This window comes from Miscanthus floridulus, chromosome 18 (genome assembly GCF_019320115.1).
Source record: "Miscanthus floridulus cultivar M001 chromosome 18, ASM1932011v1, whole genome shotgun sequence".
NCBI lineage: Eukaryota > Viridiplantae > Streptophyta > Magnoliopsida > Poales > Poaceae > Miscanthus > Miscanthus floridulus.
In genome coordinates, this window is record NC_089597.1 from 87,749,962 (window position 1) to 87,773,123 (window position 23,162).

General features: G+C 41.1%; 1 protein-coding gene and 1 long non-coding RNA gene across 3 annotated transcripts; both read left to right on the plus strand.

The window, feature by feature from the left end:
- The first annotated feature begins 9,253 nt into the window (after positions 1-9,253).
- On the plus strand, positions 9,254-12,149 carry LOC136519960 (uncharacterized). Of its 2 annotated transcripts, none has more exons than XM_066513361.1 (2): positions 9,254-9,408; positions 11,058-12,149. In XM_066513361.1, exon 2 carries the CDS (start codon positions 11,087-11,089, stop codon positions 11,561-11,563), a length of 477 nt encoding a protein of 158 aa, XP_066369458.1. In that variant the 5' UTR covers positions 9,254-9,408; positions 11,058-11,086; the 3' UTR covers positions 11,564-12,149. The 2 variants fall into 2 exon arrangements, with proteins under 2 accessions (XP_066369458.1, XP_066369457.1); XM_066513360.1 differs by having other exon boundaries at positions 9,255-9,408; positions 10,966-12,149.
- A 6,443-nt stretch (positions 12,150-18,592) lies between these two features.
- LOC136519961 (uncharacterized) lies at positions 18,593-21,383 on the plus strand. Its single transcript, XR_010775085.1, has 4 exons — positions 18,593-20,509; positions 20,823-20,898; positions 20,981-21,073; positions 21,155-21,383. It is a non-coding gene; the product is annotated as an uncharacterized lncRNA (long non-coding RNA).
- Positions 21,384-23,162: the final 1,779 nt, after the last annotated feature.

A 23,162-nucleotide genomic window follows, 5' to 3' on the forward strand; every position in this document is an offset into this window, starting at 1 on the left:
CTTTGGTATAATTGACGTGTTAAATGTGGTAATATTCGTCCTTTGCAATGAGGGACTACAATTCTAAAACCCTACATCAATAGTGTTTACATAGATATATTCAAACTTAAGTATGATGAGTGTCTATTTGCGTAATTATATATATAACCTCCTCATTTTTCACATTCCGCTACTCACCTTGGTGTGGTTGGACCAGAAAGTTTATCCTGTTGCCGTTAGCCAATGATACAAATTGTTGCACATTGCTCTGTCTAGTATCTGTACTGAATCACAATACACAAATGGTGTGGGAATAGTTGTAGCTGTTTAGGATTCAGTGAGTCATGTAAAAGGGTTTTGCTAACGCTAGCCTAGTATGTAGGAGTAGGTGACTTGTTTTTGTTGCTAAAATGTAATCGTTGTGTTTCCCAGAAAAGAAAATTTACTTTGCTTGTTCTGAAAACAAGGCACTGGAGAGACCATGCCGTGTATTTCAATATTTTGGAGTGGTGTCAATTAGTGCATTCCTTACGGAGAAAGAACATGAGAGCTGCTGAGCTGCACACGTCCATCACCCACAAGGAAAGAACTGAGAAGCAGGCAGCAGCCTTGGTCGCGCCCGGCACCGGCACAATATACTATAGAGAATACTCTTGGGGAAAGGTTTTTTTTTTTTTAAAAGCGCGACATTAAAGAGTGAGGGCATATTATTGGGTAAATAGGCAAAAAGAAAAAAGAAAACAAACCGCTTTGAGTTATATATATATAGGCGGGGAGAAAATTGAAGTTGTTCTACTACCAGTAATCTTTAAACAACAGTCTTAAAAACGATATACTAAGGGCAGTCCCAATGGTGCATTGATGATGGTTTCTATCCTTATTAAATGACTTGCCACGTAGGCAAAACATTGACATCGCAACGTAATTAATGAAGAAAGAGAGCAAAAATCATAGAAATGGTTTCTTCATAAAGAAATCAGGTCTACTCTTGACCCAATGCACCAAGAAAACATAAAATCGTCATTAGGGAGAAACCATCAGTTTCTAGGGAGCTCGTGTCGCACTCCCGTTGGAGGAAGAAGATAGAGTTGTGAGAGAGAAAGAGAAAATAATTATTACTCATAGAAACCATGGGTTGAAAAGCAGTACTTTTTTTTTGCGATATTCTATGTTATAGAAACTATTAATTTTTTTCATTGGGACTGCCCTAAGAGTCCAAGTCAGATTAAGAAACATATTAAGTGCTTACCTGCTGCTGTATAAGAATGGTCTCACCTGCAGTATCGGGATGCAGGATTTGGTCTAGATGGAAAATGAAAGTTTATCCCTTTCTTGGTCTATTTTCAGATTCAACCTGTGAGCATTCAAAAGCTGGATGTTCTTTGCTCTGAACAGAGTGCAAACTCGACCGGTGACTTTAGTATGAGAATGCGCGTCAATGACCAAGTCTTTTGGGCCGGCCCACTTTTCGCATTTGAAGAGCGTAGTTGGTGCGCCAGTGTACCTTTTACGTATACTGGAGTAGTCAGTTATCAGAGTTTTCATTTTTTTTCTTCTCTTCCCTCGAGATGAATAAAGAAGACCTCGTGGACTCCGTTTTCCTGTTACCACCATCTCTACTGATTCGACAGATCTGGCGCTCGTTTCGGTTTTGTATTTCTTGTCGCTACCGAACCAGGCGAGACCACCACTCGTTTGTTGTCGACAGTCTTCGGTGCGGTGTGCGGATCGACGACAAGTCGACAATGCACGTTGCATCGTGTGGGCCCTCCTGTGCTGCCAGCTGGCCTCACGCCCACTAGCGCCCATGGAGACAACCGCACGTTTGAGCTTCTCCGGCTGATAAATCATCGCTAAAAATAGATTGATTTAATATAAAAAAATATTATTTATTAATAAAAAATACAACTTATAAATCAAAGAAACCCAGATAAAAAGATGCGTGTCTCCCCCATACCGACTCCGACGACCCACCCAGTAGTACCCCACCTACGGACCAAAACAATGCATGTGAGTAGGGCAGGTAGGTGCTCCGTTCAAAAAAAAAAAAAGTACCATTATAGAGTTCTTGCCACTCGAATTTTTTATTAAATCTGATTATATTTATAGAAAAGTGGCCTACCCCATGTTCTCTCCATTGTGTCATTTGAAGGGAAATTGTTACGAAATGCTATATGACTTTAATTAAGACGGCACACCGCAGACCTACCGTGACGAAAAGAGCCTACCGAATTTCCAAATGTCGATCGGTAAGCCACATGACAAAAGTAAAGCACCGAACGTGTCATTTATTTCTCCAGGGCGGTACACCGAACGAAACCTTCCAGAAATTCTGCGTCAAGTTTGTCCATCAGATTGTTTGACCAAGTTTAACAAGCTTGGCCAAACTTGTTTTAATGATAGTGATTTTTACAGTGACAACTGAAAAGGAGTGGAAAACTCTTACTCCTGGCTCAGGAAAAAAACAAAGTTGTATATATCTTGCGTATCAGGGGTAGCAAAAGAAGCTCCAGAATATCGGGCGAGCTGGTCGGGTTCGGGTTGTGGACCGCTCGCCGCTCGGGTTACATCATGCATTGGCGATTTCGAAACATCCTCAATCTCCATATAAAAGCAGCGTTCATTGCAGAGTCCCAACCAAACCACACTCTCACGGCAAGCACCCAGTCAGATACAAGAAGTGTCAGATACAGCGTGACGAGGAAAGAAAAAAGGACGGAGTAAACAAAACCAAACACGGCTAGGGAGCTGTCTCGGTCCGTGACAAGGCGCCGACCGGATCTGGTCCTTTGCCGCCATCAATGGCCGCCGTCCCTTTCTTTTCTTTCCACACGCAAGGTGGTGGCAGTTGTCCGCACGTCACGCTCGATGCGATGCCTGTCTTTATTAAACAACTGGTACGACTTTTCTGGGAGTATACTATTGCTAATGACGTAAGCGCTTACGCACGGAGCGTCGCTACAGGGGGCCAACACCAAACAGCGGAACTACTCCACCCAGCGTGCAGCGAAAGGCGACCACTACACACGTGGCGAGATTTGAGTAGCGTATAAGGAAGTGTGCGCGGGACGAGTCAGGCATCTCATCCTCATCCGCGGCCCGATAAGCTCACCGCCCACCGCCCGAACCACAGAGGTCACCGGTGGGTGTGGCGGGGTCGGATTTCTTCGTATCTTCCGCCCAACGGACAGGACCATCCACGTGCTTTCGCCCCGTTTTTCACCGCTACTACTCTTCAGTGATCCGTGTTTTCCCTGTGCTTTCGCCCCGTTTTTCACCGCTACTACTTTTCAGTGATCCGTGTTTTCGGCACCAACGGTACATTAAGATGACATTTGATCTCGAAACTAAACTTTAGTCCTCGTCAAATCGAATACTTACATGCTAATTAGAAGTATTACATATGAGATAATTATAAATCTAATTACACAGATGGTGACTAACTCGTAACACGAATCTATTAAACATAATTAATCTATTGTTAGCTCTTTTCTAATTAGCCACAACTTATGCTATTAGTTTTATATTTATCACATGTTTAATTCTTCTAATTGACATCTAAACCTATGATGTACTCCATCCGTTCAAAAAAAAATTTGCAATTGCAGGACCAGGCACGGATAACCAGAAAAGATAGAAAATTACAAAAATACCTCTAGACAGTTCAACCACTGCATAATCCTCTACCGTCTTGATTGTTCGCTCGTCTTTATGCCGTCTTACCGTTCAATGCTCCAGCAACGAGCGGATAGGAAGGCGCACAACGCTTGATCGTGATGGTTGTGGCAGATTTTTTTATTCGAGTGCAGCAACTTTTTCTGGGTAGGTCCCATGTGCAGCATCGGTCCATGTGTGCATTTTTTATGAGAAAAATTTGAATAGTAGGATTACGTTATTTTTGGAACGGAGGAGTAACAGAGATTAAAGGAGTTTTATACTGTTCAATTCTTTTGTTCGAAAAGGTGCATAGAAAACTATCCTACAAGATTGAAATCCTCTAAAATTCAAAGGTCTAGGCGAAGGTGCCTTGAATGGACACGGAGGGCAGGAGGGAACGTCGACGTTAAGGGATGAGATGCTCCTTTATTTTAACCGCTAGGCCAAGTTGGCAGGCCCACAAATATATTATTTAATTATAAGGACATCGTATTTGTGTCAGTGCCTAATAATGTAGTCAACTTATGGTTTGCGTGCTCGTAGTCAAGACAAGTAACGTAAAAGAGAGAATGGGAAAAAGAAATTGCAATTGGCTCGTATAGACCTACCTTGTTTTGAACGGTAACCTCTTAAAGCTCGGGAGATAGATAGATTTTTCTTGGTGATAGTTTGAAGGCTTTCTCGGCCTATCCAAGCTTGAAATATCTTTACTTATTGCCGGAGAGAAAGTGATTTAAGAATGTGAATTTGATTTTATAAGTAATCAAGGCAATTGCTTAGTGAAAAACTAAACAAAACATATTCAAGTTAGCCCAACCCAAGGGGTAATCCAGCTACAAATGAAAGAGTAAAGCGCCTTTGTACCAACCATTCTAGTGTGGTTGGATTCTGCTCAACAGCCCAAGGACTTTCCGCACATCTTTTGTTTTTTCCATTGCTTGCACGTTTAATCAAATTTCTAATGAATATTATTCGTATTTATGACTCCAAATAAATTTATTATGAAAATATATTTCGTAATTAATCTAATAATATTTATTTGATATCATAAATATTGGTACTTTTTTATTTACAATTAGTCAAACTTAAGATACTAAAACGTGACACTATGCTAGAATTACATGTTTTCCTGGACGGAGGGGGTATAATAAAAAAACAAAAAATTTAATATGTTTATATAGAAAAAGTATAAATATAGACATATAAATCATTGTAAGTGTACGACATTAGCTCTTTATAAATAACTAATTTATATTTTTCTCTTTGTCATTCTCAGTTTTCGAGAAGTAAAATATTTTCAAATTTGACTAAATATATAGAAAAATATTAATATATTTAGTACATAATTAATATTATTAGAAAGATGGTTGAATATATTTTAGAATGAACTTATTTAGAGATATAAATATTGCTAATACTTTTATAGAACTAGCGGAACTTAAAAAAATTGACTAATATAAATTTATAGTTACTATTTTTATGGGATGACCTCTCTCTTCGTTCTAAAAAGGTCGCTACGGAAATTATGCTGGTCAAATTTTTTCAACTTTAATTAGGTTTATAAAAATGCATATAACATTTATATGTCTCGATAAATTTATTATGAATGCATATTAAATGATTTATCTAATTATACTAATTATATATCATAAATATTTCTCCATCCGTCTCAAAAAGAATACAATTTTAGCACAATGTCACATTTTAGTACCTTAAGTTTGATCAATTATAGATAAAAAATATCAATATTTATGACGTCAAATAAATATTATTAGATTAATTATGAAATGTATTTTTATAATAAATTAATTTAGAGTCATAAATTTAAATATTATTTATTAGAAATTTAGTCAAACATGAATCACTTTATGTGACACGCAATCTATAGCTGTATTCTTTTTAAGAAAGGAGGTAGTAATAATTTATTAAATATATTTAGTTAAAATTAAAGAAAGCGAGAATTATTATTATTTTTAGACACGGGGAGTACAAATCGCTGACAAAAAAAAAGTACGACTTCTTCTGCATTCGGAACTCGTAACGTCACCGACCGGTGGCGCGCCCTGCAACAGTATAGAGTGGTGGGGCGGTGCCGCGGTGGTGGTTCAAAGTGAGGCTGCGTTTAGTTCGCTGAAGTGGGCGCCGCCCGATTTATTGTACACCAGTGTAAGCGTAATGTAGTATTTCGTTTGTATTTGATAATAATTGTCCAATCGTTAACTAATTAGGCTCAAAACGTTTGTCTCGCAAAGTACAACCAAACTGTGTAATTAGTTTTTGATTTCGTCAACATTTAATACTCTATGTATATACCGCAAATTTGATATGACGAAGAATCTTCTTTTTTTATAGTGCCAAAGTTTAAATTTTGGTGGAACTAAACATGGCCTCTGCAACAATACAGCCTGCAGCTATGCAAACCTGAGGTGTCAGAACCGCATGTAGTATTACTACTTCTATTTTCGTTTATTTATCACCGAATTTTTATTGTAGTAATTTTGATCATATATTTTTTTCTGTAAAAGATTTTTAAATACATCAAGTTTTCACATATATGATTCTTTATTGAACATACTTCATTGATATTATGTACATTGAAGTATCTAAGATTTTTTTTAGAAAAAAAATAGATGGTCAAATTTACTACAGTAAAAATTTGTTGACAAGTAAACACAAACGAAGAGAAGTATTAAACAAGAGTAGTATTAGCAAACGACACCTGCCGAAATACTAAAAATGTCGTTTTAGCCCCATAGACTTGTCCCAATAAGCCCATGTTTAGTTCCCTCCCCAAATTCCAAAAAAGTGCTACAGTAGCCATCTCATCGAATCTTGCGATACATGCATGGAGCATTAAATGTAGACGAAAAAAAATTAATTGCACAGTTTGGTTGGAAATTGCGAGACGAACGTTTTAAGCCTAATTAGTCCATGATTGAACACGATTTGCCAAATAAAAACGAAAGTGCTACCGTAACCAAATTTTCAACTTTCACCCAACTAAACACGCGCTAAAAATATCGTCTTAGCCCAATAAAAATGTCGTTTTAGGTAATTTCACGTAACCTGTAGACCTATTCCCTCACTTCCTCTATCGTTCCGCTCACTGGTTTGCTCAAAGAAACAAGAGGACATCACTAGCATGCAGGCGGAGAGGTCCCACAGCAGCGGTGCGGTGGGGACTAACGATGGTAACGGGATGTACCCGTCAAGTATCGCTGGAATATATTTTTTTCCGCTACAAAGAATTCATTTCATCTCTGTTCCCGTTAACTATCTTGGGTATAGATTCTTGTCCATCTTCGTATTCGTCGGGTATCGGTCGGGTAACAGATACCCGACGGGTACTGCATACCTGATAAACAAGGACATTTTGGGTCACAGCTTTGCAATCGGAGACGTTTCTTCTTCATCCGGATATAAGTGTCGGAGTCTCAGAGATGCTGAAGAGAAGAAGGGAGGTTGCGAGAAGGACGAGCAAAGGTGGCAGAGAGACCGAACTGAGGAAGCGAGAGGCACGAGCCCTCGTGAGGCAGACGTGCTTGTGCTGCTAGCGGAGATGGTGAGGAAAAATTGAACTAGAATTCCTAGAACACATAAACTATATATATGATTGTTTAGATTTGGACCAAAATACCTATGTTGAGCTTCTTTGGGCCTAATACTCGCATGACAGCTCAAATAGTCGGGTTCCCCAATGGGTAACGGAGACGGGTAAACAGGCAACGTTTCTGTACCCGCTGTACCCGTCGGGAATGAATTTTTGCCTATTTAGATGTCCGCGGGTAAAGATATGATGCCATCTCTATCCCCTAATGGATCATATACCCGTCGGGTATCGGGACCCGTTGCCATCTTTAGTCAGCCTGTTCGTTTGACTGTGGCTTGTCGTAAACGATCGTAAATTTTCAGTCGGAATAATATTTTTCTCTCACACAAATCAGCCAACAGTACTTCTTCATGAACCAGCAATAATACGAACCAGCCAACCGAACAGACTGAGTGGGAACCGAGTGGTCTGGAGTAGCCCGACGTCGAGGCGGAGCACACAACGTTCCCTTGATGCAGAGGCGAAGACGGAGAGATCCGGCGTGGAGATAGAGCTAGTGGCGTGGCTCGGCGTGAAGATGGAGACGGGCGATGTGGCCGGCGTGGAGGCAGACCGGCCTGTGACCGAGCGACCGGCACTAGCACGGATCTTTTCCTCCCTCTTCTTCTCCTCAACCGGTGACCTCATCCTCTTCTCCTTCGTTGAGATCTGCACCCACCCTTTTCTCACCTCCAGCGACTCCCCTCGTCCGTCCCCAAACCCATGCGGCGGAGAGGAGGCGTGCTCGCCTAGGCGGAGAGGAGGCGTCCTCTGTCCCCAAACCCATGCAGCCTGTTCTGGATCAGGAACGAGGGGAGAGAGTGCACCATGCGGGGACCAGAGAGTAATGATTACAATATAGGGGCAGGAAGGTCTTTTTTCACTTGTCATTATACATATACCCAGTTCTAACAGTCTGTTCGTGTGGTTGTGGCTTGTCGTAAACGATTGTAATTTTTCAACCGGAATAGTATTTTTCTCTCACACAAACCAGCCAGCAGTACTTCTTCACGAACCAGCAACGATACGAAGCAACCAACCGAATAGGCTGTAAAATGACACTTCTCTTATTGGAAAGGAGGGAGTACTCATAGTAATCACCATTTTAAAATAAGTATTTTGGAAAGGTCAACATGCATTACTGCTATGAAATTATTTGTATAAAAAAATTAGTTGAACATATAATAATTACGATTTAAAAGAATAGTAAAACTAGATGGTTCATGATAAAAAAACACATTTGTTATGGGATAAATCATTACAAGTATACATATTTATTTTGGGACGAATAGACTATGAATAGAGTATAATAATGTATAGGACAGATAAAAAGGTATTTTTTATTGAGTTAAATGTACAAGCGACTATTAAATTTGTCAAGAAATGTAACTTACGTTTATAAGCTTTAAGAATACATTTCTGAGTTTGCAGCGCACGTTCATAGCGGTTGCGCCGGTCGTTTTCTTAGGGCTTCTCCAGGGAGAAAAAAGCGACTCATCGCGTGACATGGAGGCTGAATGAGTCGACTCAACCACTAGAGCAGACGACTCACGGAGAAGAGAGAAATAAATTGATTCACGTTTCGGAGTCGACTCATCCGGAATAAACGATCAACGTTCTATTTGCTTGCCTGATAAGACAAGACAGGGTTGAAAGTACTTATTAGCTGATTTATTGTGAGAGAAAAAATATTATTTGTTCGCTGAAAAAGTATTGTCGGTGTTTCGACTAATCAACTAGTAAATTATTAGATTACGCGTCTGGCTCAGATGGTGTGCTCGGAAGACTCAAGAGTTTATATTGGTTCGGGCGGAACATTCCTACATCTAGTTTACTGCTGCTCGTGTTACCAAACACTTAAAGCTTGTAGCACGGGCAAGAGAGGAAGAAGTTTCCAGGTCTCTGACAAAAAAACGAATGGAATAGAGTGTTGCTGGGCTTGTTCAGTTGTGTGTTCATTGTGCTTTGTGTTCGCTCTCTCTATTCGTCCGCCCTCGTGAGACGTTCTACTTCTCTTTTTACAGGTGGAGGGGAAGGTGTCGGTTACATAGAGAAAGAAGGAGGCTAACGTTATAAAAGGAGAGTGCGACGTTGTGAAAGGAGGCCTCTTATATAACGCGGTCCTGGAGTGCCACCGGGAACCAGAGCCAAGGTTCGCTCCCTCCCCATCGGGAGTACATAAGGTAACGCCCCACCGCCCCCCATCATCGGCAGTATCTCCTCCCAATCTCCTTTCTTGTTTGCTTTCTCTCTCGTTGTTGCTTCTCTCTATTCTGATTCTGCCCAGACCCTGTACTGTAGCAAGTATTGGTCCGTTTGGCTGTTTTGGCTTATAATCTATGCCTTAAAGTGCCGTCGATTGGTACGGTACGAGAGAAAAATACTGTCTATGGCTTATAAGTCAAATATGATCGAGCGAAGTTGATCTGTGATATACTAGTTTCAATCTTTTAGATCCTGAGAAAATTTCAGATCGGTATAACCCTTCGGCCTTGGCCTACAAAATGGTGCGCGGAAAAGGTGTTATACAGAGGCGGCTAGGTAGATATTTGGTGTTGATGCATGCATGCTGTTTTCCTCCATGCTCCTAGCTCCTAGGATGCAAGAACGAAAGAAGAACAAATAACGGTCGTTATTTGACATGCATATATTTAGCTCTAACTGCGGACCTGCGGTGCTGCCACACCCATGGTTACACAATCGCAAATTAAAGATAAGATTTGTTAAGCACGACCTCGGCATATGCACGAGCCGAGCATGGTTGTCCATGTCCTGTTGAGACTTGAGACTTGAGAGCGATGCATCATCGTCATCGACTCCACTGTTTGGATCGGCTGGAGCTAACATATAAAAACTTGAGCTAATAAATACAGTACATTTGGAGAAGCAATTAATGACGAGGCAGGTAAGTTAGACGGTGAGGTAGTGGGACGGTGGGGTGGAGGTGCGCTCCTCTCGACGAGGTCTGACACCTGCTCGTCCTAGCAAGTTGGCGGCGAAGGCACTCGAGCCTCGAGGACATTAGCCGATGGCGCGGCCGAGCAAGACATTAGCGGCGTCGCTCACGGTGCGTGCTTTAGATGGTACCTCCCTCTCCTTGCCTTGACGAGGACGCTGTTCGCTTTCCCTGACGCTGGTGCCGCTTTCATCGTCCCATTTTGAAGCCTTAGCCCGTGGCTTGTGCCTTTTATTAGTGCGAAGCTGGCACGACTCCTCCCGGTGGTCTCTGGAGCTAAGCGAAGCAGGCTCTGTCAAACCAGCGCGTGCCCTCTCAAGCCAGAGCGCCAGACGGACCCAACAAATACTCTACCATCACGCCCGGCCCGGACCGTGTTTCTTCCTAGCTATACTATAGCCTTCCATTCTGGGATAGCCTAAGAGGCCGGCCTTAAAACGGTCAGGCCGAAACGACAACAGAGAGAGAGACAGAGTTCGGCCCACCTTGCCGTGAAGGCCTTGTTTCGATCTGCATGCCTTGGAATATAATTGTTTATATACAAAGCATAATAATTTCATGCATCTAAACCCATTAGAGGAGATGCATGCATATAGGAGAGCCTTGCTGCATCCATGACTCTACATCTCGTCAATGATTTCTTTTCGTTGAAATGGTTTATTATTATTGCCTTTATATATATAGAAAATCATTTTTCATATGTAGATAGAAATTCTTCTTCGAAATCTAGTTCGTTATTTTTTTTTTAATCTCTGTAACTCAATTCTTAAATTTCTACGTATAGTATTCATGGCATCTTCAAGGACTTGAGGATTCAACAAGACCAGCTCCAGTTCATATCCCCTGTGTTACTGAAGAAGGCTTGAACGTGTGCAGATATTACATTCTGGCGGTGCCACGTTATTATGTCTTCGGTGTCCCCAAAGAAGCTTCCGCTTTTGGACGATGAAGAATCGAGAAACCGAAATAATAGGAGTATGAACAACGAAGGAGGAGACGGCGGCGGATTCTCATGGCTGACAGCGCTCGGGTTCGGGTTCCTGACCTTCAACTCGGGCATGGCCATCTACCGCTCCGACCGCGACCTCGGGTCGATAGCGTTCGTGGCGGGGTCGTACGTGGACCTGGTGCTGCTCTTTCTCTGCCTCCGCCTGTTCGAGATGACGCCGCGGGACTCGCCTCGCCGCGGGTGGCTCAAGGCCTGCGTCTGGGCGCTGACCACGCTGCTCACCGTCATGTTCTCCCAGAAGGTGGCGGCCATCATGCCGGCGCCGGTGGCGCTCCTCGTGTGGGCGATGGCGTTCGCCACCATCGCCGGCGGCTTCTACGCCTTCTTCATCCACCAGGACAAGACTGCCCTTGTGGAGGCGGCGAACCAGTAGATGTCGTCTCTGCCATCACCACTACCCAACCGGTATAGGTTGTCTCTGGCGCTGCCTTGCCTCCTTCAAAAGATACCGCAACAATAGTCGGTGCTGCCTGTATGCTTTTTTTCCCTCTCGGCTACGGCTGGAGCACTTTTTCGTACACATGCACGTCCACTCAACATATGCACACTCAACATATGCATGGTACTCACATCATTTGTGTATAAACAAATCTATAGCTACACTCATATCTGAAGACCGCGTCCTTCGTGAGATCGATCGCGTTCTTCATGAGATCACCGAAATCCACTGATTTCGTAGTGGATAGGTACGTTACCATCCTATTATAGCATCACGCGTGAGAGACAACGTTTGGAAATTATTTGGTAGCACAGAGCAAGCGGTGCAGAAGCGGGGTTCCAAGCCCGGCCGGCTACACCGGAGCTTTGCCACTGCGGGGTTCAAGCCCGGCCGGCTAGTTCCCACCACCGGAGCTTTGCCACTGTGCTACACGTACGTCTGCAGTGCTGTTAGTATGCTATGGTAACGGTGTGTCGTCCTACTGTCGTTTTAATAAACCTGCTACTGCTGTTTGTGTGCCTGAACCCACTGTTTGGTTTAACATCCTTGTGGTGTTGCTGACATTCTGCGTGCCTCCATCGATCTGGTTCCATCGTTTGAAACTAATGCTAACCGCCGCAGAAAAACGTCAGCCTTAGCTGCTTGTTTCGCGTCCAAAGTAGTTTAGGCACATTGTGTGAGCAACCAGACTTAGGCGCTTACATAGTTTAGGCACAAAAGCCCCGAAAGAATTTTGGAGAAATCTGAGAGAATCTAAATGAATTTGGAGAAATTTATGAGAGAAAAATACTGTTTTAGATGAAAAAAAAGAAACGTATCGTTTAAAGGCACACGAACACGAACGGGACCAAACAGATCAAAGCCAGTCATTGTTAATTGTTGCCATCGGCAAAACCCGATCAGGCCTTTGGGCGAGGCCCCCAAACACAGCCCATAAAGCGTTTGAGTTACCGTACTCAAGGTGGATTCAGCGGTGGAGCCGTCGCCCGTCGGGGCCCTAGCATCCTCTACCGCCTCCTGAGTCCCGACAATGGAGCCCTTTCTCCATTTTTATGAAAGAAAAAATGAGAAGGAAGAAATGAGGAGAGGAAAGGACAGGTACTACTAACCAGACCCATAAGCTCTTGTTCTCTCTCCCCTAAAATAAACTATAAATTCAGTGAAACAATATAAGAAAAAAGTCGGCGAAACTAGCATTTTGGCAATTCTCGGAATAGAAGTTGTCAGAACCATCTCGGCGTGACACAGGTAATCTGAGCAGTTTTTTTTTTCTGCGGCCTAAAGCTTATTTGGATCTCATGATCTATTAGCTTCTTTCTTAAGAACGGCAAAAGTTTTTTTATTAGACGAAGAGACAAAGAAGTAGTCTAGTTTTTTTTTTTTGTGAAAACGAGCCAAAAAATCATACAACTAGGAAGTGTGCAACTCCTCCCTACAATTCAACTTCAGCACAACTACCGGGCACACTAACAACTCCGCTATACTACTTGGAAACGACCCAACACGTCAACTACGACGTGACATAGCTAACAGCATCTTGGTCGAAAAATGACCTAATTAGCAACTCAATATATACCACCTCAACTCACACACTACGTAAAAAACGATTTTTAACAACGGTTCAATTTTTTTTAGAGGCGGCTGGTGATGGAACCGTCTCTACAGTGACGTGCTCGGGTGCTCAGACACCAGCCGCCTTAGAAATGGAACAGCAGGGACGGCTGGTGATACGAGTCGCCCCTACAAATGAGGTTTGATTTGTAGGGGCGGCTCAATCATCAACCGCCCTGGAAATGCTATTTGTAGGGGCGGCTGGTGATTGAGCCGCCCCTACAAATAGCCCCGTATTTATAGCTCCGATTTGTAGGGGCGGCTCAATCACCAGCTGCCCCTACAAATACCTCCCATATAAAACAGATGCAGCACCTTCTTTCTTCTCGGGTCATTCACTCCAACCCGTGAAAGAAAAGTGGGGAGGCCTTGGGCACCTTCTAAAAATTGCTCTACTAAGGGGGAAGGTTTTGGTCTCAAATCCTTTGGTGGAGAGGTTGTAGAATGTAAGAAAATGCTATTCCATACTTTTTTTAAGTTTTAATGGTTGGTTAGTGAGTAATTAGAGTTTTGTTTTTCTCTCTCTACTATGGTGCTTGAGCTACTTATGAAGCATATTAGACCCAAGTTTTAAATATACTAGGGTAAATTAGGGAGGGGAACAAGATCATACCCTTATTTGGTCCATATTTCTTGATTTTAATGAATAATTAGTTAGTTTTATGGATGTTTCATGTGCATGTGGATTTAGATCTAGGGTTTGGATTTTTTATTAATTTTGTTTTTATAAATTTATGTTTGATGAAATTGGACTAGGGTTTGTATGAAAGATATTGGGTAAAGTATAATTATTGCTAATTGTTGTCTTTGAAATTATTTATTTTAATCAATAAATATGTATTTTAATTATTTATGGATAAATGGGCTATTAATTAATTTTCCTCTACCATGGTGTGTTTATATGCTTCATGTAATTATATTAGATTTATATTCTTATATATCTGAAATATATACAATTATTCTCAAATAATTATTACTTTGATTCATTTTTATATATATCTGAATAAGTAGTCCTTTAATGTTTATTTTGTTGTTGTTGTAAAAGATGGAGTACAAGAACTCTTGGATGTATGGTTCGTTAAGGTTTAAGGCAGGTTTCCGTGACGAGGTGGATAAATTTATTGAAGCCGCAAAGAAGCATGCAACGACATTGAAAGAGAATAATGATACAATTATTTGTCCCTGTAAAGATTACAAGAACCGTATGGTATGGACAGATGTGACTATCATCAGATCATATTTGATTATACGAGGATTTGTTGAGGACTACACAGTGTGGATTCATCATGGTGAAATGGTTACTGTTAACGATGAGGATGAGGAGGAATACGATGACGAAACCATAGAATCCCTATCCCAATATTTAGCAGAGCTTGATGCACGAATGTATTTCGAGTTTGGTAATGAACAAGGTGGTGATGCTGGTGGTTGAGATGATAACGACGAAGGTGGTGCCAATAATGATGGTGGAGCACGTGTCGGGGATGAAGATGATTTGGAGGACATGATTCGAGCCCTTGGACCAGAGATTTTACTAAATAGCCTGAAAGGTCTAGAAAATTTGAAAAGGGTGACAAAAGCATCGAAGGAGACTGTTTATGGTGTTGAAAAGGATTGTTCGACACATTGGACATTGATACGTTTCGTGCTTGAGCTGCTCATCTTGAAGGCTAAGTACGGCTGGTGAGACTGTAGTTTCAAAGATCTATTGCATCTCCTATCATGGGTGCTGCCACAACCAAACTCAGTTCCCACCAACACATACCAAGCGAAGAAGGTCATAAGTCCATTGACAATGGGGGTTGAAAAAATCCATGCATGCCCCAACCACTGTATATTTTTTCGTGGCGAAACGTTCAAGTCACTGGATAAATGTCCCCAGTGTGGGGCCAGCCGGTACAAGAACAATGACCTTTACGGTGGGGACGAACCCTCCACGGGGAAAAAGAGGAATAAAAAGGGTACAAAAAAGGTGGTACAAGAATCTCAGCCCCCAAAGGACACTCCATTAGGCAACGATGCAAAGTAGAGAAGAATTTCTGCCCTGGTAATGTGGTACCTGCTAGTGACCGACCGCTTGAGACGTATCTTCCTAAACCCTAAAGAAGCCGCACTCATGACATGGTGGGATGATGAGCGCAAGGTGGATGATGATATGATTGCACACCCGGCTAATTGTAGTCAGTGGCAAAGGTTTGATGAGAAGCACAAAGAATTCAGCGATAACCCAAGGAATGTATGGTTTGGCTTGAGCACCGATGGAATGAATCCCTTCAATGAGAGGATGAGCGATCACAGCACATGGCCAGTGATCTTGACCATGTACAACATCCCAATATGGTTGTGTCAGAAGAGAAAGTACATTCTCCTCACTATTTTTATTTCTGGCCCTAAACAACCAGGCATTGATATAGACGTGTTCCTCGAGCCCTTGATGCAAGAAATGAAGAGGCTATGGAGGCATGGAGAGCAGATGTACGATGCGTTCCGAAAGGAGGACTTTATATGTAGAGCAATAATATTTGTTACTACCAATGATTACCCCGTGCTATTTGCTTTGTCTGGACAGATCAAAAGGAAGACGGGATGCTTGGTTTGCTTGGATGGTACTACATGGGTATACCTGGATGCATCCAAGAAGATAGTTTATCTAAGAAACCGACGCTTCTTAAAGATAAGTCACAAGTACCGCAACAAATTGTTCTTTAGATTTTATGATAATGCCCTGGAGATTGAACCCCCTCTGGAGAGACGTCATAACGGAGAACACGTGTACAGAATGGTGAAAACATACGTGTCATCTATGAAAAGAAGAATCTGGATGGGACGAACAGAGATAGAAGCACACCTCCTGTCGAAGGCATACCTTTCAAGAAACAATCGATCTTCTTTCAGTATCTGTCTTATTGGACAGACTTAGAGGTCCCCCATGCTATTGATGCTATGCACGTGCAGAAGAATGCCTTTGAGAGTCTCATTGCTACCTTGATGGACACAGGCAAGTCAAAGAATGGTCTGAAAGCACGGAAAGGCATGGTGCAGCTAAACGTGATGCCACAGCTTCACCTGGTACCTGAGGCTAATGGAAAATACACTCTGCCCGCGGCGTGCTACAACCTAACAACATACGAGAAGAGAGCTATATGCACTTTCCTAGTGGGGATCAAAGTCCCGACTGAGTTTTCAGTAAATGTGAAGAAGCTAGTGTCGATGAAGGACTTGTCAATAACACACTGCAAGGCTCATGATTGCCATATGATGCTGACAGTGTTTCTACCTATTGTAATCAGGGCTATAAAGCCAGAGTTCTTGAAAATGGCCATCACCCGCATGTGCTACTTCTTTTTGAAGATCTCACAGAAGATGATTGGCAAGGAAGAGCTGAGTGACCTACATGAATTTGCGGTGAAGACACAAAACCAACTGAAGATGTGTTTATCTCCTGCTTTTTTGATATAATGCCACATCTCATGATTCACATGGTTCATCAAATACAGGCGCTTGGCCCTTGCTACTTGCATGAAATATGGCCCTACGAGTGATTCATGTCGGTTCTAAGGCGATACGTGCATAATCGAGCATACCTAGAGGGCTCCATGATAGATGGTTACAATAGTGAAGAAGTCGTCGAGTGCTGTCAAGAGTATCTAAAAATATAGAAAGGGATTGGTAAACTCGATTCTCGTCACAAGAGTAGGCTAGCTGGGAACGGCACCAGTGGTAGAAAAGTGTTCATCGACCATAATTACAAAGAGGTAAGTTGGACGCATTATAGTGTCTTGTAGAGTACACAACTGATGCAACCGTATATTGATGAACACTTGGCTATCATTATGGCGGAGAGAAATAGCCGTTTGGATGATTGGGTCATGAAACAACACAAGCAATGACTAACCACATGGTTGAAGGACCAAAACATATCGCCTGGAGAAACCATAGACTCTATTACCATCAGTAGGTTGATGAAGGGGCCATCGAGACAAGTGACATCTTGGAATGCTTATGACATCAATGGGTATACGTACTATACCCACACAAAGGATAGTAAATATGTGAACCAAAACAGTAGCGTTCGAATAGAGGCTCTTGATGGATTAGGGCAAAAGATCCAATACTTTGGCATCATTGAAGAGATATAGGAACTTGACTATGGAAGGGATATAACGGTGGCCTTGTTTCGATGTCGCTGGATCAAACAACACTAACTGAATGAGATTGGATTGAGAGTCCTGAACCTCGAGAATCTAGGCTACCAAGATGACCCTTGGGTGCTCACTTCACGTGTCGCACAAGTTTTCTATATGTCTGACCCATAAAGTAACCTCCCCCTGAAGAAGACAAAGCACATGGTTGCCTCCGGAAAACAACACATTATTAGAGTTGATGGCGTGGACGATATTGAAGCTTACAATAACTACGATGAGATACCGTTATTCACAGACTTTCCTAAGAAGATCAGTGTTGTGGAAAAGAACCTCCCCAAAGACATAATGCCATGGGAACGAAAAGGTGTCAAGGGGAAAGTCGTTACAGCAGGCTAGCTAGTTGTTGAACGTGGAGTATTTGTGTAAGTGTGTGTTTGTAAGACTTTATTTATGCATGCGTGTGAGACTATATATTTATATACATGTGTAAGACTACATATTTTTGTATGCGTGTGAGACTACATTTTATGCATTGTGTGAGACTACCCTTTGCAACATCCAGATGACTCTATTTGAACATCCACTCTATTACTACTAAAACTTTATGAAATCACTTTGCACTTTATGAAATGAAGAAATGACCAAAATAAGAGTATGAGATCTTGATGAGTTATACAACTCTTATATTCATCACCTTTACAGCTGAAATCATTTAGTGTTTGAAAATCAGGTTTGAAGCTGTTATTTTCTGAAATTTAAAATTTGAATTGTTCAAAATTAGTGACAAAGATAGATGACTAGACTGAAATGATAGAGCATGATTTTAGAAAATTTTAGGGAAAAAACCATCACATTTAGAGTTAGTATGAGGGAGAAAAACTAGTTACAAGTTTCAGCTACAGATTAAAAAGAGAAATCACACTTGTTCATCATTGATCATCATGAATAGTTGTGATTTTTCTTTTTAATCTCTGGGTAAAATTTATAACTAGTCTTTCTCCCTCATACTAACTCCAAATGTGATAATTTTTTTCCTAAAATTTTCTAAAATCTTGCCCTATCAAGTTAGTGTGTTGATTTGGTCATTCTTTTCATTTGACAAAGTTTGAGCACTTCAAATTTTCAAATTTAAAAAAATAACAAGTTCGAACGAGATTTTCAACCATTAAATGATTTCAACTGAAAAAGTGATGAATACCAAAGTTGTATAACTCATCAAGATCTACAACTTTTATTTTGATCATTTTTTCATCTGACAAAGTGATAGTAAACATTGTTCACAAATCAACATGTTTCTCGTATAGTTCATGAAACTATGAGTCATATGTGAATTTATGAACAATGTTTACTAATACTTTGTCACATAAAGAAGTGACCAAAATAAAAGTTATAGACAGTGAGGAGTTCAACAACTTTTATGTTCACGACTTTTATTGTTGAAATCATTTAAGGTTTCAAAATCTTGTTTGAAGTTGCCATTTAGTGAAATTTAAAATTTCAACTGTTCAAATTTGATCAAATGAAAATATGATCAAAATAAAAGTTGTACATATTGATGAGTTCTACAACTTTGGTATTCATGAGTTTTTCATCTGAAATCATTTACTCTTTCAAAATATTGTTTCAAGTTGAAATTGTTCGAATTTCAAATTTTGAATCGTTCAAACAAAGTCACATGACAAGATGACTAAAATAAAAGTTGTACATGTCAATGAGTTATACAAATTTTATGTTTACAACATTTTTCATTTTATTTCATTTAATGTCATAAAATTGTAGTCGAAGTTTTAAAATTCAAATTTGATGTTTCTCAGCGGTCGGCAGAACACTATGATGGAGGTGGCAACGGGTGTGGCACATCCTCCCGGTGGTTTACACCATAATAATAAGATACCGCTGAACTACACTAGGATCAAGGTGCATACAGTGAAGCCCGAGTTCATGCATTGGAGGATAGACTATGCAACTCCTGAGGGGCTTGTGTTACTCGGAGATGTTATGGGGCAGTTCATCCTCTGGCACAAATGGGACATTATATTCACTACTTCTTCGCCGCCTCCCCCTCTCCCAAATTTGGAGCGAGTTGTTGAGGTCGGAGAGATATTTTTACCATCTCGTGACCCCCACATTCCTAAGATGCCACATTCTTCCCCGCCTCCTAGCAAGCATGTGCCTGATGAGATGCCACAACCTTCTCCAGCTCGTACCGAGCAAGTGCATCATGAGATACCATAGTCTTCTCAACAAGCACAGTCGATACATGAACAACAAGTGCCTCCTGAAGAAGCTGCAGCACAAGAAGATGAGGACGTGCCTGAATGGAAACTTCAAAAGAAGCATTCAATCACCATAAGGCCAGTTTATGTTTCGATCAAAGACGTCTCGTCGATGTCCAAGTGGTTTTCCCATGACCAGTTCAAGCCTGAGAACCAAGTTAAAAAAGCCAGGGTTTTGAGGAGGCCGTCACTAGCAAACTCTACCAAATTGCAAAGCAGTATCCAAATATTGATGCCATCAAATAGTCAAAGGATTGCCCGAAAACATATGAAAGAGGCAAGCCCTTCCTACCAAACTAGGACATCCAGCGCCTACCACTTGGAATAAGAAGGTTCCATGATTGGTACTTGCGTGTTCTCCCAACGAGCATAAATATCATACAAGCATGCTTTCCCACCGGCACATTTGAAAGGCTAGCCGGGAAAATTATCTTTGACTTCAATGACATGCAAACATGCTTTCACCTGGGAGAAATGGAGATGAATCTAATTCACACATGGTGCCTATAAGTCCTTGTTCTCTCGATATGATATGAATGTAATCTTTGAATTTTGTTGTAACTAACCCACGTCGTGATTTGTAGAATGCAAGTGCATATTGTCAAACAAATGCCAAGTGTGAAAGTCGGGTATGTGGACCCTCAAGCTATAGCCCAAACAAATTTCAATTACCCTAAACGGTGGACACTTGATGCCAAAGAGCTAGCTGTTGCAAAGACTCTTAGAGAGAAAGAGCATATCCGTACGGCAAAACTAAGGGAAGAGTCCCTTAAGGTTACGACATATATTGCCCTGGCTTTCAAAAATCTCCAACAACACTCTACTATATGGCTACTATACAACTTCGAGTAAGCTCAACTCTATACTTAAAGCTTTATTCGATATATTTTATTCGATGCAAAAGAGCTTATCTAGTTCTATGATTAAATCCATGTAGCAACCACTAGATTTGTATAGCCGTCGATGTCAGGAGGAGAATGGCATGGGTCTTTGATTCATTAGATAAGGACACGGTGACATACAAAGACTTTATATCGATTCTCAAGACATATACATATCGACAATCCTCATTAGCTTATATGTTTATATATATACTTGTAACATTCACTTTTGGATACTAACAAGTTGTATTTGCTAAAATAATTCGAACATGGCATTTAGGTTCTATGTCACTAATCATCATGGAAGGCATGATCCAGCAAGGAAGGAAAAGCTGGCTATAAAAATACTATGTACGGTAAGTGTAACTTACTTCTTCAATACTCCATTACATGACTGTCAAAAGCATTACTTAACATTTTCATATGCAAAACACACAGTGCCCCAAACAGAAGCCTAGGAGTGTATATTATGGATACTATATATGTTCTGTAATGAGTAACACCGGTGCCTACAGGAAACACTCCTTAAAGGTAAGTTTGAACCTCTTTACCCGTAGTATAAAAACTTCGTAAATGGTATGAAATACTAAACCAAAACTTGTTCTCTTGTAGTGGAGAGAAGAGAAATGAATGAAAAGAGACCCATACAAGGATGACCAACTCTTAGAGCTCGTCGGCGACCTTTGCAACTTTATATTGGACCAGATTGTACACGTCAGAGGCGTCTACCATGACCGAGAGTCTGAGTTAGGTACAAATCCTCAGTACCAACACCTTCGTGAGACTGAAAGGCTAGCTCTAGGACGTTGATAACAATGTGTATGGAATTTATATATTTAATGATGGATTGTATATATTCTTATGAATTGGACTAGTAATTGTAGTTTATAGAATACTCTTGTGCTTGTAGTCGCAGTCGCGGGGCGTTCAGCAACGCGAACGCTGGTCGCGGGGCGTTCGGCAACGTGAACGTGGTTCGGAACGCTGGTCGCGGCACGTTCGGCAACGCGAACGCGGTTCGGAACGTTGGTCGTGGGACGTTCGGCAACACGATTTTGAATTGTAAATTTGATTTTTTTTGCAGAAAAACGTACTGTAGGGGCGGTTCTAGATTGAACCGCCCCTATAAATACTTGTTTGTAGGGGCGGCTGGTACTACAACCGCCCCTACAAATTGATTTGTAGGGGCGGCTGGTAATACGAGCCGCCCCTACAAATCGATTTGTAGGGGCGGCCTGAAAACCGCCCCTACAAATGCATGATTTATAGAGACCCTTACGTAGGGGCAGCTGGGCAAACCGTCCCTACAAAGGATTACTTGCCGCCCCCTAGAAATGCTTTTTGTAGTAGTGAAAACAACCACAAACAAAACAACTATCTCTAACAACCAACATGAGCTACCCCGAAACAAGTCGTGCTAGGTTTGTTCCACGTCAAACATTTGTAACTTTGACGATTGATTTTTTAAAAAATATATAGCTTCATGACATAAGATTTATGTTTTTATTCGCTATAGAAAAATACTTTCATACTATATAATTCATAGGTACGGTTGTCAAACTATAAACATTTTTGAAATGGATGGTCGAATATAGTAATATTTGACTAAAAATAAACCTAACGTGACATGTAAAAAGAAACGGATAGAGTTAATTATCTATCGTGACTGGCTAATAATTTCAAACGAACACGCTTCGACTAGCACGGCTAGCTAATAAAAGGCAAATATGCACCTATTAGCAGGAGATCTAAACATGCATGGCCCGCTAAGTTAATTATCTTCGCGGGTTACACTTTTCTTTTTTTTTTCCTGATTTTCTAATATACATAGACTGTTTTGTGCCTTGTTTATATATTTTATTACTCAATCTATATATAAAAAAACAAGCCAATCGTTTTCTTGTGCCCTTGCCGTACAATGCACTCCAAAGTGAAAATCTGTGACCCGCGTGTTGCGTGAATCCGTCCAACGCGTGCGGTCGCCTCACGCCAATTGTCGTTGCTTGCACTCATCCGCGTGTAAAATTCAAAGAATCAACGAATCATGTCTGTTCGCTTCGCTGAAAAAACTAACTGAAATACTGTTCTGGTATATTTATGGTGAAAGAAAAATACTGTTCCAGCTAAAAGAACAACCTGAAAAAGACACGTTATAAGAGAAGCGAACCAGGCCTTCAAAATTTCGTTTTCAAACATTAAAGTACTGGGCGCGTTGCTTCCACTGGCCGTGTCTTGCCTGGGTGCCCACGGAATTGTTACTGTTTTTTTAAGAACGCGTTTCATTAAGAAAAGGTAGAATGAGTACAACGCAAGCTGGACTGACGGCGAACAGCCAGCAAACCGGCCGACGACGGAATTGTTATTGTCGTATACTAACCCATAAACTTAAATAGTTTCTATGGCCAACATCCTCTATTCTAACAGCAAACAAATGTCTATTTAACGCTCAATTTAATTAAACTAAGTGTTGCGCATGTCGCTATTCTTTCTAGAACTTCGGTAACTTAAAAACTACTTCTTGTGTTCCAAAACGTATCTTGCACTTCAAAAGAAATCATCAAATTTTAAGTTTGATCAAATATCTAAAAATACTAATATCTGTGATAAACACCATTATATT